This window comes from Panthera onca, chromosome C1, assembly GCF_046562875.1.
Source record: "Panthera onca isolate mPanOnc1 chromosome C1, mPanOnc1 haplotype 2, whole genome shotgun sequence".
Classification (NCBI taxonomy): domain Eukaryota; kingdom Metazoa; phylum Chordata; class Mammalia; order Carnivora; family Felidae; genus Panthera; species Panthera onca.
Genome location: NC_138346.1, coordinates 115,641,302 through 115,660,472, shown reverse-complemented (window position 1 = coordinate 115,660,472; position 19,171 = coordinate 115,641,302). Strand labels below are relative to the sequence as shown.

Here is a 19,171-nt window from a genome sequence, read left to right as displayed (position 1 = left end):
TCACAGTGGCCATCCTCTTTCCTACACTATAGTTTCTTGTGAGAACAGACTGTGGCAACTATATTCTATTTTACATCTCTATTTCAAGGCATAGAGTTCTGATATATCGAATGCTTTATTAATGTTTCTGAATGACTGGTCAGGTTACTGTACCTTTCATTGAAGACTCAGGTCCGCTAGTTCTCTGGGAGCCATGGGCAGAGCTGTTGTTGGATACCACCACTGGCCCAGGACTCTGGCCCAGGGAAGGGATGGTGTTAAGGGTATTCACCAGTTTGGCTACTTCATTGCTATTTTCACCTGTAACCCCGGGTCGCTTCACAGTGACAAAGCTGGCAATGCTCACTGCAGGTGGAGAGGGGAAGGAGGGAGCTATGTTGGCCAAGTGATAATCATCTGTTCTCCACCCATAGCCCTGCCCAGTACGGCCATCTCCACTTCCCAAGGCTCACCTAGCTTGGGATTGGGTGTCTGGCTGGATTGGCCTGGAGGCTGAGAAGCCAGCTGCCCCAGTGAGGTTGGCTGTGTGGCGGTGGGAGTGGTAGAGGTGCTGGGGGTGGACTTGGTTTGCTGGGACTGCGACTGTGGGACGGTGCTCCGAATGGTCAGAGTGGCCGGGATGACGGTGGTGAAGGTGTTGGTGGTGGGCCGCACAGGCATCGTGGAGCCTGGCCTCACTGGGGTCATCTGAGAGAACACTTGTGGGACTCCAACTGTCGGCTTAACAAACTGGGTACCTGGAGCTTCAAAAGAAAAACAAAGTACCACATCTTGGTCAATGAGCTCACCTTTAATACGTTCTACCAGTGTTTACCGGAAATACTGGAATAGGAAAAAATAATTTCTCCAAACTGTTTGGTGGCCATCAGAGGATACCAAGAGTAGCACATTAGACATTTTTAATGTCTAAGAAAATAGGTATGCAAGCAGATAAAAGAACTTAGCCTAAGTAACCAGCCCTATTAAACTGAAGAAGGAAGATTCCTATCATTTCCTCCCCAAACACCTTACCACACTGCCTTTTCCATCCCAAGAATACAATTAGGAGTAGCTTGACCTCAATACCGAAAGAACAAGGATGAGTACAGACTAGGAGGCAGTATGGGTATATATAGGCCAAAGGGCAAATGTGGTCCTGAAAAAAGCTATCTTTCTTTTTCAGGACACTAAAGGAGTCCTCCATTCTTTTCTATGCATTCAAAAAGACTAACTATGCCATTCTATTGGGATGTCCCAGAGGCGAATGTCCTGGCTCAGCTGCAGACAATTCCATGGACAGGTGTATAAGAAATATCAGAACTAGGTAAGATAAGGTCATGAGACTGAAGGCCAAAAACACTCTGTGGGCTCTGAGAACAACAACGACAACTTAGAGAGACCAGCTTATGGAGGTACCTTCACAACAACGAAATTAAGATCTCTTTTGGTCTGAATTGTAGTAAACTTACAGACACTTAATAAAGAACTGTGGGGAAAATGACAAGATTTCAGAAAATTATTTTCAATTCAGTTTCTTAAAAAAAAATACTAACTAGTCATTGGCAATATTTATCATCAAAGGTTAGGTCATTTGTTTTATACCCAAAATCTATGCTATAAAATTAAAGGGAAAGAAAGTTTATAATCCCACCATGTAAGTGAGTAAACTTACAAGAAATCGGAAATTTGAGAGTTTGCATTAATAATATTCCTTCAGGATAACAAACTTTACAGCTGACAAAAACACCAGAAGCAGAAAAATGACTGTATAAACCCGTCTTTAAAGGGTGGTAAAAAGTTAAAAAGAAAAATAAAACCACCATCCTGGCCAAAGGTTAGATATCATTTTTAAAAATTGGGCTTAAATCAGTGTGATCTTATATTTTTAGATTTTCCTTAAGTATGCTTTTTAAATGACCAAGAATACTTTGAGACAGTAAAAACAAATCTTCTGGATGCCAGTTTATTTCAAATGGGTAGACATTTTTCCTTACCTGGGACTAGTGTTATTGGTCTAACCGTTTGGCCTTGCTGTACGTTCAGCACAATCCCAACCTGATTCATTGCATTTTGTACAGGCCGGACATTTCTTACAGGAAATCCCTGCATTAAAAAGCAAAATGATCTTTAACATGGAGATTAGCTAACACTAGCAGATACTACAGTAAGACTACATCCAAAAAATTCCCACTCCTACCCAGTGGTTCTTTTTCTAGAGGTAGAGCTTTTAAATGACCAAGATGGAGAAATTTAGGAATTTTGGCAAAAGTTTTGAGTGACAAAATATCAAAACTGAAGAATAAGCTTTAGTCCATATGAGCAAAAATGAAAATCTACTTCCTGTCTTAAAAAATCAGCTTAAAAAATACCTCATCCACAAACTGGCCCCTAAACAGATAAAGACATAGAAGGGGAAAAAAGTGACACTCTAAGAGTATTCACTGGAGTGATTCAACACAAACCAATTGTTAAGAAATTGTTTCCAAAGTCCACAAACCTCTGGCAAATCTGTAAGAGGAGAGTTTGTAACTCAGGAAGCCACAGGCCAAGAGCAGCACTTGCCTTTAGGTTCCACATCCAGCATCAGGCTTTCAACTTCAACTGACATTATGTATCAAATAATCTGCCTCCTTCTCTTCCAAAGTTCTCCCTGCACTTCACCAATTTCACACACAGATTTCCAAGTCAATTAACTCACCCATTATAAGAAAATCAACCCAAGCAAAGGGCAAGAAGCTTTGAGGGCCAAGTATTAACACTTCCTAATCTAAGCTTTCCAACTAATTTCTGCCCAGATCTCAATCAAACCACTTAACAGCCCTCTGAAGGATAGGAAGAAGATATTACCCAGCTGTATGTTATATTGGGCTTTCCATAAAAGTTAGTATCAAATTATAAAACAGCAAATGAGAAAGCCAGGACAAAAGACAGGACTTAAAACTCCAAAGGTTCACACAGTCTTTCTTTCCTTCCCTATCCAGCCCCAGAATTCAGAGTCCTACTCACCTGCGTAGTGATGAATATTGGTTGTGAGGCCACAGGAGAACTAGTCACATGATTGGCATTCTGCATGACCTGGACAGGCCTCAATACTGGTTGAGTAACCATTGTGCCCAGACCTGGGGTTGGATTCTGGGTTAGGATGAGCGGCTGTCCACCTTGTTGGACCAAAGAATTGCCAGCTAAGGGTAAAAGAAAAAAAAATGTAAGAGAAAACAAAGCCACATTTTACAAGAAACATTGGGGTCTCAGATAAGAAATGCGGTCTCAGATATTAAAATATCCAAAACTGTCACAACTCACCTCAGGTTTAACATCACCAACCTCACCAAAAATTTAAGCTTCACCCAAATCTACATCTAAACAGAAAAACAGGTAGATAGGGGAGGTTCACTAATATCTCCCCCGTATATCTTAACTAGGGATGTCTTAATTTAGTACGACTTTTTCTACATGGCTATCATTTGGACTCTGATGATTTAATATACGATTTAACATAATCTCTCCATACCAAACTAGCAAAACAAAGTAACATTTTTTTTACATATTTTAACTAAGTGAAACTTATTTTGTCAGAATGTAATTTGCTGTTAGCGAATCCACTTTAATATTTTTATCAGAGAAGTATTCATCAACAAACATTAATTCAGCAAGTACACAACATCTATAGAATGATGCCTCTTCCTAGTGATTTCAAATCTCAGAAATGCAACAGGTTCTCTAAGCAATCAGTGGCTTTTACAGATATGGGAACAGAGAGATTGACAGGCTATCCGTCTCTTTTTTGACATCAGAACTGATAAAGACTTGGTTAAAAACTAACCAACACCCAGTAAAAATGGTATGACTTTATGAAGCAGATGATTCATTCATAATAAATACTAATAAACTGGCTACTGAAACATTTTAGGTTGTTTTCATTTGTGAAAAAAGTAATTTTGTAAATGTTTTAAAGTTTTGTTTTTGTTTTTGTTTTTTTTTACTACATTGGGCTAAAAAAATCATTAATACTAAATTTTACTGATTTACAAAGAATACCCCAAAACCAGACAGAAAATTTCAGAGTCGATATACCTAACTCAAAGATTCAAATAAGACACTGTGCCTCAACTTTTTGCCTCAAATAACCACAGTGGGATGGGTTCCTCTGAATTGTATGTCCTACTTGACAGATGGAGTCAGTGCAGTTAGCTACAAAGCTAGACTACTGGAGTGGGTATACAGGTGGCTATTAATGGGCCAACAATGGCTTGTCCCACTTTTTTCCAGAAATTGAGTGCCCATCAGTGGACTAGACCTCATAGTTATGAGGCCAGCTGAATAGTCATTATGAGAGGTTGACAAACAGAAATTCCAAGTTCTATCAATGCTAATTATATTGGCAATTTGCTATTTTAATTTAAATGTTTTATTATGGAGAAGTTCAAATACACAAAAATAGAATATCATAATGAATGTACCCCATGTACCCATCACTCAGCTGTAACAATTATTAACTAGTATCAATTTTGTTTTATCTGTACTTGCCACCCACTTTCTATAATCTAATAACTCTAATGAATTCTAACAAAATATTTTAAATGATTCTACATTCTTAAGTTTTTCTTTAAAGAAATTCTGCCAATTCATGGGTCTTACAAAGTTCTATTTCCAGAGGATAAAAGAAGCAGGCAATCAGAATCCTTAAACTTGAAATGCCTATAGAAGTATCAACCAACCAGCACCCTGCCTCACAGGGTGCTCTCAAATAAACTTGGAACCATAGCCATAAACTGATTAAATACAGGTTAGAGATTCAGCAGCTTCTCTCACAATATACTGTTTTTACAAATCTGAAGGTCTTCATGTTTCCGTTATTTTTTTGTTTACTTACATAGTCTTAAAACCCAGGGATGAGAGCTAAATTGAGTCAAAATGGGCTAAACAAGAGTTGAAAGTCATTATTAGTTATAGAATAAGACATCTATTAACATTAAATTCACATCATTCACAGCTCAGAATTAAGCAGTGGTTTATTTCACTACATACTATGTCTTTCCAATGCAAACAAATACGATCAGTCAGAACTACAGAAATCATTTCTAAACGCTGAGTGGTAGATTCTGAAGAACAAAAAGGATTGTAAAAATGTTCCGAAGTTTTATTCCTGATACTTTCCTAAAAAAAAAAAAAAAAAAAAAAAAAAAAAAAAAAAAAAAAAAAAAGCTTTACTGAGATAACATAAACATATCATACATACCCATGTAAAGTATACAATTCAGAGGTTTTTAGTATATTCGAATACAAGGTTTGTGCAACTATCACTTCTATTTAATTCCAGAACATGTTCATCATCCTAAGAAAAAAATCTTGTGCCCATTAGCAGTTTTTCCCTATCTCCTCTCCCCAGCCCTGGAAACCACAGATCGTATAAATGGAGTCATACAGTATGTTGCCTTTTCTGTCTGACTCCTTTCATTCAGCACTACATTTTCAAGGGTTATTCATGTTTTAGTATACATCAGTATTTCATTCCTTTTTATGGACAAATAATATCCCACTGTACAGATATACCACCTTTTGTTTACCCATTCAACAGCTCACGCTGTTCCATTTGGGGGCTATATGAATAATACTATGAACATTTGTTCAGGACATTTGTGTGAACATGTTTCCATGTTTCGAATATACAGCTAGGAGAACTGCTGAGTCATGTAAGTACACTTAACTTTTTGAGAAATTGACAAACTATTTCCCAAAGTGGCCATACCATTTTTACATTCTCATCAGCAATATAGGAGTCCCAATGTCTCCACATTCTCACCAACACTTGTTATTTGTCCACCTTTTTGATTATAGCCATCCTAGTGGGTGTAAAGTGGTAATCTCACTGTGGTTCTGATATGCATTTCCTCAGTGACTAATGATGTAGAGCATTTTTCATGTGCTTACTGGCCATTTATATATTCTCTTTAGAGAAATGTCTATCTAGATCCTCTGCTCATTTAAGAAATTGGATTGTCTTTTTATTATTGAATTGTAGTTCTTTATATATTCTAGTTATCATGTCCCTTATCATATATATTATTTGCACAATTTTTCTCCCATTCTTTTTTTTTTTAATTTTTTTTTTTTTAACGTTTATTTATTTTTGAGACAGAGAGAGACAGAGCATGAACAGGGGAGGGGCAGAGAGAGAGGGAGACACAGAATCTGAAACAGGCTCCAGGCTCTGAGCTGTCAGCACAGAGCCCGATGCGGGGCTCGAACTCACAGACCGTGAGATCATGACCTGAGCCGAAGTCAGCCGCTTAACCGACTGAGCCACCCAGGCGCCCCAATTTTTCTCCCATTCTATGGGTGTTTTCACTTCTTGATTATGCCCTTTGAAGCATAAAAGGTTTTAATTTTTATAAAGTCCAATCATTTTTTTCTATGGTTACATATGCTTTTGGATCCTAAGAATCCACTACCTAAATCAAGGTCATAAAGATTTACACCTATGTTTGCTTCTAAAAGTTTTACAGTCTTAACCTTACACTGACCATTTAGTTAACGCTTATAAACGGTAAGGAGTGGAAGGGCCACTCCATCCACTTCCATGTGGGAAAAGTACCCAGTTGTCCCGGTATAATCTGCTGAAAAACTATTCTATACCCATTATATAGGAAAGGATTGATTACATTTTATTCTTAAGCAATTATCATTCTCCATGGAACAGGTATTTTGGAGTACAGAACAAAACTGTGTCCATATCCTTTCCACTATTTATTCTTTCAAAATAATCTTTACCTTAATTATATTTTAACACTTGACTCATAAAATACTACACACATTTAAAAGGCTTTTTAAAAATTATTTTAACATTTATTCATTTTTGAGAGACAGCACAAGCAGGGGTGGGGCAGAGAGAGAGGAAGACACAGACTCTGAAGCAGGCTCCAGGCTCTGAACTGTCAGCACAGATCTGGATGCGGGGCTCAAACTCACGGATGTGAGGATCATGACCTGAGCCTAAGCAGGATGCTTAACCGACTGAGCCACCCAGACACCCCTAAAAGTTCTAAAGTACAATGATAAACACTCTTGAATCCATCACCCAGCACAGGACTAGACCATTACAAAAACCATCAATGTACTCCTCCTCCGTCTCAACTCCTGGCCTCCCTCCCACATTAAAAAAAAAAAAAAAAAGTTCCTCAAAATCAAGAGTCAAGAAAATGCTTTTTGTATAGAGAGGGCAAAGAAAACAAGAGAAATAGATAAATTATAAAAGCTAAATCAGTGCCCCCAAAAGAATTTTTTTAATAATATAATTATTGGTGGAGGTGGCTATTGATAACCAGGAGCCCAACCAGTTTTAAATATTTGTTTGTTTATTTATTTATTTTTATTTTATTTTTTTGAGAGAGAGTGGGGGAAGGGCAGAGTGAAAGAATCCTAAGCAGGCTCTGTGCTGTCAGCTTGATCCCACGAACTCTAAGATCACGATCTGAGACGAAATCAAGAGTCTGGTGCTTTAACCTACTGAGCCACTTAGGTGCCCCAAATCCACTCTATTCTGAAGTCTCATCCTTAAACCTAGACTAGCATTTCAAGAATATCAGATAAGGGTGCCTGGGAGGCTCAGTCAGTTAAGCATCTGACCTCAGCTCAGGTCATGATCTCACAGTTCGTGAGCTCGAGCCTCACTTAGGGTGAGCCCCACTTCTCTCTCTCTTCTCCCTCTCTCTCTACCTCTCGTGGGATTCTCTCTCTCCCCCTCTCTCTCTCTCTCTCTCCCTCTGTCTCTGCCTCTCTCTCACTTATGCCCCCTCTCAAAAAAGAAAAAAAAGAGTATCAGATTTAAAAAGTTACAGAATTGCCTGTATTATGCAAAAAGGGGGGTGGCTAGGCAAATTGGATTTATTAATGCATGCTTATCTATGCATGAAAATTTTTTGGAAGAATATACACGACATATGTAACTGGTTACCAGTCTGTACCCAATTTTTTTCCCACTAACATGGGTTAATGTTTTATTTATTTATTTTTTTTTTTGAGAAAGAGAGAGAGAAAGAATGGGGTAGAGGGGCAGAGGAGAGAAAATCCCCAGCAGGCTCTATGCTCAGTGCAGACCCTGATGCGGGAATTGATTCCATGACCCTGGGATCATGAGCTGAGCTGAAATCAAGAGTCAGATGTTCAACTGACTGAGCTATCCACACCCCCCATGGGTTAACATTTTAATTTAAATACTAGAGGTATCTGTATATAGATAGACTTTTTTTTTTAACTTTGTACACAGCCCTAGGTGGGCTCGGAAATCAAAAGTCCATTCAAGGAGTCAAGGAGACTAGGTCATGTCAGTGTGTCCTCATAAGCCTTGGAGTATCGTACGATCAAAGAAAAATTTAGTTATGCTGGTTGCTAACAGCACTTTGACAGATTATTTTAAGAGAAATACAGGAAAGCCATATAACAGAGGAAAGGACACAAACTGAAATCTAGACAATTCAAATCCAGTTTAGTCACTTACCAACTATTTGACTTTAAGCACATTGTTTAGACTCTCTAGACCTTTGGTTTCCACATCTGTAAAATGACAGAATCCTCTGGATAGTGGTTCCTCATCTTTATATGTATGTAAGGGCCCCTATCTATAAGTTCAAAAAAATTCTAAGGATGTTTCATATAATAAAAATCGTATTTTCAGTACCCAACAACTGAAAAAAATGCCTACAGAAATTAGATTTAAGTTCAATAGTACCTAAAGTTGGCAGCAATATGAGGAAAGAGCTATTGGTGGGCAATTATTCAGGGCAATCTATTAGGACAATTTGAGACCATCTATCAAGTTTTAAATGCCTGATCCAAACAATTTCACTTTCTACTGCAGATATGCTTACACAGTGCACACAGATACAATGCCTGAGAATGCTCACCAAGCACTGCTTGTAATCACAAAAACTAAGGACTGTAATAAATATCTAACAGTAGAGGAGTAAATGGTTATAGCCAAAAATAAGACCACCATATGTACTTCTAATGGAAATATAAACTGATACAACATTTCTAGATGGCCATTCCAGGAAAAATATCAAAAGCCTTAAAAACTATGCTGACTTTCGATCCAATAATTTGACATTTATAAATATGTTCTCAGAAGTAAGGAGGTGAGAAAAGACACAGAGACAGAGATGCTCACAATAGCTCTTTAAAGTAGCAGTATAGCCCTTTACAACTATCGTTAATAATAAGTAACCAAACAACAGGAAATACAGTTGACTCTTGAACAACACAGGTTTGAATTGTGAAGGTCCACTTGTATATGGATTTTAAGTTTATTTATTTTTATTTATTTTTAATTTTTTTTAACGTTTATTCATTTTTGAGAGACAGGGCATGAGCGGGGAAGGGGCAGAGAGAGGGAGACACAGAATCTGAAACAGGCTCCAGGCTCTGAGCTCTCAGCACAGAGCCCTATGCAGGGCTTGAACTCACGGACTGTGAGATCACGACCTGAGCTGAAGTCGGATGCTTAACCGACTGAGCCACCCAGGTGCCTCTAAGTTTATTTATTTTTGAGAAAGTATGTGTGCATGGGGGAGGGGGGAAGAGGGCAGAGAAAGAGGGAGAGAGAATCCCAAGCAGGCTCCATGCTGTCAGCCAGAGCCCGACATGGGGTTTGATCCCATGGATCAAACCATGAGATCATGACCAGAGCAGAAATCAAGAGTTGGACACCCAACCAACTGAGCCACCCAGGCACCCCTGGATTTTTTTTTAATAAATATAGTATAGTACTATGTTATCTCCCTTTTTTATGATTTTCTGTATAACATTTTCTTTTCTCTAGCTTACTCTATTGTAAGAATACAGTATAATACATATTACATACAAAATCTGTGATAATCAACTTATCAACAGAAGGCTATCAGTATTTAAATTTGGGGGGAATCAAAAGTTATATGTAAATTTTCAACTATGCAGACAGTTGGCACCCCTACCCCCCATGTTGTTCAAGGGTGAACTGTACCTTTACTCATCAACAATGTTACAGACATACACTGATTAAAATGGGAAGATATTCATTGCATATTAAGGGGAAAAAGGAGGCAAAGAGTAATGTAGAGGCTGTATGATCCGTTTTTATAAAAAGTAAATCACAACATATACCACATGGGAGTATATAAAAGTACATATATGTACAAAATAAGAATTACAAATAGTTATCTCCAGGTAGTGAGATCACAGTTAAAAAATTTTTTCCTTCCTTTTATTTTTTTCAGTTTACTTTTTCTACAATACACGTATTATTCTTGTATTAATAAAGCTATTTTGTTTTTAAAGGAAATAAAACAATTAAAAGTAAGCCCTCTGCAGCAACACAATGATTCTATAAAGGTGCTTATTCTAGTTTAGGAATCTTAAGACATAACTTGCCTTCAGAGTGTAAAAACAGTCATCAGAAATGAATAGAAACCAATACTACGCAGCTTCTCTAGTCAATAAATACACTAGAAGCACCACTCTTTCACCACTTCCTTCAAGTAGAAAACAACCCTATCCTATTTTCCATACCCAGGAACCAATGACCATATGAATCTGCCAAAGAAAATTCAGAACAAAGCTGCCCTGGGAGAATTCTTACCAAACTAGTGGGGCTTATTCTACTTAAAAAAATAACAAAAACAATCAAACAGCACCCCCCGCCCAATCTTTTTAATAGTCAGGAATTTTAGGTTTACATTTTCTCTCCCACAAATTACCAGCAGCAAGATCAGCTGCCCTCAGACTTGAAAGACCAGCATCCATTCAGCACTAACTCAGAAGGAACAGCAACACTACTGAATCACTTCCATATCACAGAATCATTACTAAATTCACTCCAACTAGTAGAACCATCTCAGTACCTAAAACTAAACAGGTACATCTGTTCCTAAGACCTCTTTATTTCTCTCTCTCACCCCTCTGGCCCAGGAAGAATTTCCCAATAATCCCACTTACCATTGTTGTTGGCAATTAGTGTGACAAGAGTCTTCTTTGTACTGTCGCTGTTCTGTGCCCCGCTGCTACTAACGGTGGTGGATGTAGAGAGGTGCCCAGCAACAGAAGCATGGGCAGCGATGGGCACTGGAGCCGAGACTGGCTGCTGGCTCACAGAAACTGTGGGGAAGGGGAGGCATAGTCACTTGGAGACAGGGACAGATGACACTAAAGGATATTGTTCTAATCCCTTTTATCTTGTTGTGGGTCTCTACAGCCAAAAAGTTTCCTGCTTTCTTTGCAAATCCAACTGTTCATCTGATTTCTCCTCCTACTTGTCCCTCGCTCCACCAATTAGACACAATGCCTTCTTCACCTCATATTTCCTGGTTAATTTAGATCGCGAGCTCACTGAACCAGTATTTTAAGGTTTTGCTTATAAAGCACAAGCAAATCTCTAGGACTCAAAGGTTTATTATCACCACTATTGGTATTTATAACCATGCATACATAATAAGCCATACACAAGATCCTGAACTGTGCCCTGTTTCAGCCTAAACCAATGCCATCTTCAGGTCTCAAGGTAGGAAAGATAAAAATAAAGAGAGCAACAGATACAATTTAGCAGGGGGAAAGAACCATCACCCACTCTCTGAATTTAGGGCAATCTAGAATTTGACCCTGCAACATCACGTTTTTGAAAGAGCAGCTAACAAGCCTATGTTTGTAAACTGTTCATGAAGGCAGACACAAAGCAAACTCTGTTCAGCTCACAAAGGAAACCAAGGTCAAGTAAAACAAACAAAGAAGAGAAAAAAGACTACGGGATCCTGTGTTTGACTGGGTACATAAATGAACACTGCCACACACACTACTTTGCGTTCTTGTTCGTACATTTGGTAAGAGGACTGCCAAATGATTGCTAAGCATTGGTTAAGTCAACTCTCAATGTTTTAAATAAATTGAGCATAGTGTTTCTAGCTTCACATATGAAGAAACTGAGGCATTTTTACAGACTAAAGCATAGAAAAAAAAAAAAGCACCAGCGCCACAACGAGGCATCCATCCTTGGGTTCTTAAAAGTCTTTCTCCACCTCACACTTTCTTAATAAAAATGCCATCCGAGTCAGTTTAAATAACAATCCAAGATCAAAAGAGTTTTTGTTACCTGTAGTAGTTTTATCCACTGAATTATAATCTTCAACGACAGAATCCTCAATGACATCGCTGATTTTCTGCCATGGCTCCAGCTCCTCCTCCTCACATTCCATAAAGAGGTCGGTGTCCGCCATGCTACAAGAAAAAAGGACCAAATAAGACACTGACCTCAATGGGGCGCCTGGGTGGCTCAGTCGGTTAAGCGTCTGACTTTGGCTCGGGTCAGGATCTCGCGGTTTTTGAGTTTGAGCCCCATCGGGCTCTTGTGCTGATAGCTGGGAGTCTACAGCCTGCTTCTGATTCTGTGTCTTCCTTTCTCTCTGCTCCTCCCCTGCTCACTCTGTGTCTCTCTCTCAAAAATAAACATTAAAAAAAAAAAAAAAAGATATTGGACCTAAGAAGATATTGACCTCAAAATGAGAAGTGGTTTTATACAAAATATGGAATCAGATTCTTCAATCCACCCTTATGCTCCCTCTACCCTTTCCCCTAACCTCCCCCTACTGCCACATTTCGAAGGATCTAGAATTATAACTTTTGCTCTCTTAAAAATATTTATTTTGAGAGAGAGACAGAGCACACACAAGTGGGAGAGGGGCAGAGAGAGGGAGATAGAGAATCCCAACCAGGCTCTGAGCTGTCAGTGCAGAGCCTGACTGGGGATCAAATCTCATGACCTGAGCTGAAATTGAGAGTAGGACGCTTAACTGACTGAGCCTCTCAGGTGCCTCATTATAAGTTTTATTCTTGAAAACAAATTATGAAAGAGCTCAGAGCAATTATTCAATAAGAGGAGTATAAAAATTTAATCTGTAATACCCAGGGCTATGATCAGGGTGAGGCAAATCATCCAAGTGCAGGGTCTTCGATTAAAATGTATGTTTTGGGGGTACCTGGCTGGCTTAGTCAGTGGAGCACATGACTTTTGATCTGAGTTGTGACTTGAGCCCCACTGTGGGTACAAATATTACTGAAGAAGAAAATCTTTAAAAACAATAATAATAGGGGCACCTGGGTGGCTCAGTCAGTTGAGTGTCTGACTCTTGATTTTGGCTCAGGTCATGATCCCAGGATTGCGGGATTGAGTCACATGTCAGGCTCCAGGCAGGGCATAGAGCCTGCTTAAGATGCGCTCTCTCTCCCTCTGCCCCTTTCCTCCCTGCTCATGTGCTCTCTCTCAAAAAAAAAAAAAAAAAAAAAAAAAAAAAAAGTAAAAAAGGTATATTTTGCTCATATGAACTTTTTCGTATTAATAGTACTCTTTTACTATGTTAAAATACTCTTTTATTCCTGAGCCTTTTTTGCAATCTCTTAAATTTTACACCCAGGATAAGAACCTCACTTGTCACACTACATTCCCAGTTTACAAACTTAGGCTGTTAGCTGCTCTTTCAAAAAGGTGATGCTGCAGGGTCAAATTCTAGACTGCCCAGAATTCAGAAAGTGGGTGGTAGTTCTTTTCCCTTCCAAATTGTATTCTTATACTCCACCATGACTTGGGAGTGAGCCTTTAATTTGAAAACACCTAAGTTACATGCTTTTTCTTTTTCAAGTTTATTTATTTATTTTTAGAGAGGGGGAGAGGGAGAGAGAGGGAGAGAATCCTAAGCAGGCTCTGCACTGTCAGCACGGAGTTCAATGTGCGACCTGATCCCATGAACCACAAGATCATGACCTAAGCCAAAATCAAGAGCAGGATGGACACTCAACTGACTGAGCTACCCAGGCACCCCTACGTGTTTCTTATAAACACAAAGTCTGCACCTCTGCAGTGTAAACAAAGAGCTATTGCTAGGCGCACCTGGATGCCTCAGTTAAGCATCCACTTTTTTTTTTTTTAAGTTTATTTATTTTGAGACAGAGTGCAGGAGGGGCAAAGAGAGAGGAAGAGAGAGAAAATCCCAAGCAGGCTCCATACTGTCAGCACAGAGCCAAATGTGGGGCTCAAACTCACAAACCACAAGATCACGACCTGAGCTGAAACCAAGAGTAGGATACTTAACTGACTGAGCCACCCAGGTGTCCCAGCATCCACCAGACTCTTGATTTCACCTGCGTAGGGCTCTGGGCTGTCAGCACGGAGCCTGCTTGGGATTGTCTCTCTCCCTCTCTCTCTGCCTCCTCCTCTCAAAAATAAGTAAAAAATAAAAATAAAAAAGAGCTACTGCTATTCTGCCCCCCAACATCAGTAGACTAAAGGTCAACTTCTTTGTCTTGGAATTATAATAGCATTACTGCTCAATGCTCAAATAAAGCTTTTAATGCAAAGGCTCTCACAGTGCCCTTAGTATTTCAGAAACTTTTTTTTTACCACATCTCTATGCCAAAAACCAACCTAAAACTAGTCTAAATAGTTGGGTCCATAGAACGTGACAGGATTCATTTTTAAGGTGCCCAACAGATGGCGTTGTTCCCTTGAAAATTTAAAATATCCAGGCAGCGTGATGGGTACTAAGGAGGGCACTTATGATGAGCACTGAGTGTTTTATGTAAGTGATGAATCACTGAATTCTACTCCTGAAACCAATATTGCATTGTATGTTAACTAAAATTAAAAAAAAAAAAATCCAGCCAACACCCCACTGAGTTAGCTACAACCAAGTGCCCACAGTTTCAATGGCTAAAGTGCCTAACTCGATTCTAACTGGTCTCTAAATTCTAATTATTTTTGTCTTCCCAGGCCAGGACCACAGTGGGGAGAAAATGTGAGCAAGGAAAGAAAAACATATAAGGTATCAACTTAAATTTTCTTAGTTTCATATTTAACATAAATATACAAAAGACAACGCTAGCCAGAAACAGAATTAAAAAGAAGGGTGGGGTGCCTGGGTGGCTCAGTTGGTTAAGCTTCCAACTTCAACTTTGGCTAAGGTCATGATCTAACAGCTTGTGGGTTCAAGCCCCACATCAGGCTTTGTGCTGACAGCTCAGAGCCTGGAGCCTGCTTCAGATTCTTTGTCTCCCTCTCTCTGCCCTTCCCCTGCTGTGTTCTCTCTCTCAAAAATAAACTTAAAAAAAAGAGCCAAATCCATACCACAGGCAGTCCTTGAGCAAAGACTACACAACACACACTTCTGTAGTGTCCAGACTAGTTTTACGGAAAAAGACATCATTCTAAGCAACTTTTTTAACTATTTAATCTTATAACAGTTCTCTACTATGTAACTTTCTTAGAGCCCATAACCAACAATTAATTAATGCATGGATATCAAACATCTGGCAGAATGAATATAAACTGTGGATGATAAGTTCTGGGGATGGTTCTCAAGCACTTTCTTTCAACTCTGACCAGCTGCAAGCAAACTCCCCATACATATGCTGAGCATCAGAAGAAAACTTTCCTTCAGAGTAAGTAGAGGTAGCTGAATGCAAATTGTGGTTTTCAGTGTCATGCCTATGGATGGATATTTTAATAGCATATCCAAAAGGCTGGTCTTTACCTAAAACTACTTCTAATATTTTAAGGGACTGAGTGCATGTTTCATTTTATGAAGCAATAAATTTTTTAAAAATATTTTTTAATGTTTACTTATTTTTGAGAGAGAGAGAGAGAGAGCGCGAGCGAGCGCGCGCGCGCAAGTGCACAAGCAGGGGAGGGGCAGGGAGAGGGAGACCCAGAATCTGAAGCAGGCTCCAGGCTCTGAACTGTCAGTACAGAGCCCGATGCGGTGGGGGGGGGGGGGGGACTCGAAATCACAAACTGTGAGATCATGATCTGAGGCAAAGTCAGATGCTTTATAACCATAACCACCTGAGCCACCCAGGCAATCCAGCAATGAACCTTAAGAATAATATTCAAAGTTTCTTCCAGGGAGCCAGGGTGCCTCAGTCAGTTGAGCATCTGAGTCTTGATTTCAGGTCAGGTCATGCAGGGTCGTGGGATTGAGCCCCGTGTGGGACTCTGCGCTGAGCAGAGAGTCCACTTGAGATTCTCTCTCCCCGCCTCTGCCCCTCCTCCATGGGTGTGCCCTCTCTCTAAAATAAAAAAGAAAGTTTCTTCCATCTGATCAAAGTCAAACAATGCTAGTCCTCCCATGAAAAAGATACTCTAATAAACAGAAAGAGTGGGAAAGGTAGATTTGAAAAAAAAATGGCTAAGAAAGATGTTTGTGGCCTAACTACTTTTTATCAAGACAGAAGAACTCCCCATGTATATGTTCTGCTAAGACAACCAATGTAAATTAAGATTCAAAATGAGCAGAAAATTCAACTCAAAATATTTTTCAAGTTCTTTACAGCAAACAAGACAAATTAACCAATAAGGCTTGTCAACCCAGAAAAAAAATAACCAATCTGCTGACTGAGCATATTTCACATCCATCCAAACATCTCTGAAAGACAGTCAAACCAAGTTTTTCAAACAGTCCTCAATTCTGACCTAGACTGTTGTCTCTGAGCGTGATCCTTCATTTTACCATCTATAGTTCAGGGTCAAAAAACTGTGGAAAAGACAGGCCCTACCACAATAGAGATATCAACCTAAATACTTCACAAACTTGAAACATGCAAATTTAGCACCCTTCTTGTAGTTTTCCAGTTATCAAAAAGAAATCTTCATTAATATGAAGAAATGCCATACTTAATATCTCTATCAAGATGCTCATGAGAAAAAACGGTAACTCTGTGGTGCTCAGTAACCCATGGCAGGTAGCACATAGTTACCTTTCAACTATTTTTGATTAAAGAAGACAGGAATTACTAAATGCCCAGTAATGCAATGTATACATCTTCCCAAACTATCATTCTACTCACGTTTAACCTCTTTCCACACCAAATCTTTACTTTAACTTCTCATAAGGAAAACAAAAACAAAAACACCTGGATTTTTTTTTCTGTCTCTTCTCTATTACTTTGCTTTAAGTGTATTTCTGACTTGGATACTTCTCACATTAACAAACAAACATGTTGAGATTCAATCCTTACCCAATTTAGGGGCATTTTAATTTCTTCTGAAAAACTGCGAGGCAAAAATGTGAATTTCAGAAAAGGCCAGCACATAGGGAACACAGTGCCACATCAAGAGGAAAATGTGAGATGGACAGAAAATTTGAGAATCATACCAAAACCAAGTGAAGGGGCAAACTTTCATCATATTATAACTGTGAGTCTCTGAATCAAGACTGTTGTGATTCTTTTCTTCTATTTTTTTAAATGTGATATAAATTCAATTAAATACAAAAGTAGAGATGTATCTATCACCCACCTTCAAAAATTATCAACCCAAAATTGTTTTACCTATGCCTCCCTCCTTCATCTTATATTGAAGCTAATCTCTACATTATTCATAAATATTTTGGCATGGACCTCTACAAGATAAGGACCTGAAAGATATAACAAAAGAAAAAAAATAGTACCATTACATGCCTAAAAATTGGTAGTCCCTTAATATCATTCAGTCAACATTCAAATTTCAATTTCTCTCAAATACCATACTTTTTTAAAGTTTGTCTGAATTAGGATCCAAATAAGGTCCATATATTATGATTACTTGATAAGTTTAAGTCTTTTAATTTATAAATCATTTTTTTTCCCCTCCCTTGCCATTTATTTGTTGAAGAACCAGTTCATCTCTTGTAGTTTCTACAACCTGGATATTGTTGATCACATATCCATAGCGTTTACTATATGCCTCTGTCCCCCTGGATATCCTGAAATTGACAGTTGGATCTAGTGGCATGATTATATACAGGATGAACTCTCCCTCCCCCCCAAGACTACTCTTAAGGGTAGAGTTCTCTTCCATCTGGGGGCATGCTCGATGCTGGATCTAATCATTCTAAATCTGTCCTTCCTTCATTTATTAACTAGAACACTTCTATTTAAAAAAACAAAAAGTAGGGGCACCTGGGTGGCTGAGTTGGTTGAGCATTCGACTCTTGATTTTAGCTCAGGTCATGATTTCAGGGTTTTGTGAGTTCCAGTTGACTGTGCAGAGCCCACTTTGGATCCTCTGCCCCCTCTCTCTCTGTCCCTCCCCAACTTGTGCTTGTGCTCTCAAAATAAACTTTAAAAAACAAAAAACCCAAAAAAGCCAAAACATTTATATTATTTGGTTACCCATGGTGCAGTTCACATAGTAAAGTCTTGATTCCTTCTATCTTGCTTTTTTTCCCTTTATTTACCAGTTTTCAAAATAATGATGCAATAGTATTTCACCAAAGTGAACAATAAGCTTGCTCTTAAACTATCATTATGGTATTATATTTTAAATATAATTTACGTGTTTTGGTCTACTGCAGTTATCTTTATTGATACTCAAAAGTGTCCTATTTTGGCCAAACTTCAGCTAGCTTCCGAGTCCTTCTGACACCTTAGTAAAGTGTCTACTAAAATCCTGGCAATCTAATAGCTCCAGGATCGTTTCACATATTTCCTTCCCCAGACCTAGAATACGCCATTTCTTTAAGGAGCTCTGATTCCTTTTGGTGGGAAATGATGTTCCAAGACCACAGTCTAGGTGCTCGGGACCTTTCTGCTCATTTTATTTTTTAAAAGATTTTTAAAAGTTTATTTATTTAGAGAGAGAGAACGAGTGGGGGAGGGGCAGAGAGAAGGGGGGCAGAGGATCCAAAGCAGGATCTGTGCTGACAGCAGATAGCCTGATGTGGGGCTCAAACTCACAACCCCAAGATCAAGAGCTGCATGCTATTCCAACTGAGCCAGTGAGACGTCCCTCTGCTCACTTTTAATATAAAATTAGGGGCACCTGGGTGGTTTAGTCAGTTAAGTGTGACTCCAGATTTTGGCTCAGGTCATGAGATCACAGTTCATGAGTTCAATCCCCACATCTGGCTCTGCGTGGACAGGTGGAGGCTGCTTGGGATCCCCCCCGCCCCCGGCTCTCTGTCCCTCTCCTGTTTGCTTGCTCTCTCCCCCTCAAAAAATAAACTACAAAAAAAATTTTTTTAATATAAAATTATCTCCAGGGGCATCTTGGTGCCTCAACTGGTTGAACATTTGACTCTTAATTTTGGCTAAGGTCATGGTCTCACAGTTAGTGGGATCAAGCCCCAGGATCCGCAGTAAGTGTGGAGCCTGACTGGGATTCTCTCTCTCCCTCTCTCTCTGCCCTCCCCTATGTGTTCTC

General features: G+C 39.1%; 1 protein-coding gene across 7 annotated transcripts in view; it reads right to left on the bottom strand.

The window, feature by feature from the left end:
* Positions 1-19,171, bottom strand: part of POGZ (pogo transposable element derived with ZNF domain) — a 52,309-nt gene that overhangs the window by 19,615 nt on the left and 13,523 nt on the right. For 3 of the 7 annotated variants that reach the window (XM_060622731.3, XM_060622736.2, XM_078451435.1), the window contains 6 exons: positions 12,095-12,219; positions 10,948-11,106; positions 2,986-3,161; positions 1,974-2,082; positions 453-743; positions 154-372 (listed from right to left, as the gene is read on the bottom strand). In XM_060622731.3, the coding sequence (XP_060478714.1) occupies positions 154-372; positions 453-743; positions 1,974-2,082; positions 2,986-3,161; positions 10,948-11,106; positions 12,095-12,219 (1,079 nt within the window). Of the gene's footprint in view, positions 1-153; positions 373-452; positions 744-1,973; positions 2,083-2,985; positions 3,162-10,947; positions 11,107-12,094; positions 12,220-17,287; positions 17,406-19,171 lie in introns of those variants that run through there. The other 4 variants (XM_060622737.2, XM_078451436.1, XM_078451437.1 and 1 more) reach the window with 4 other exon arrangements.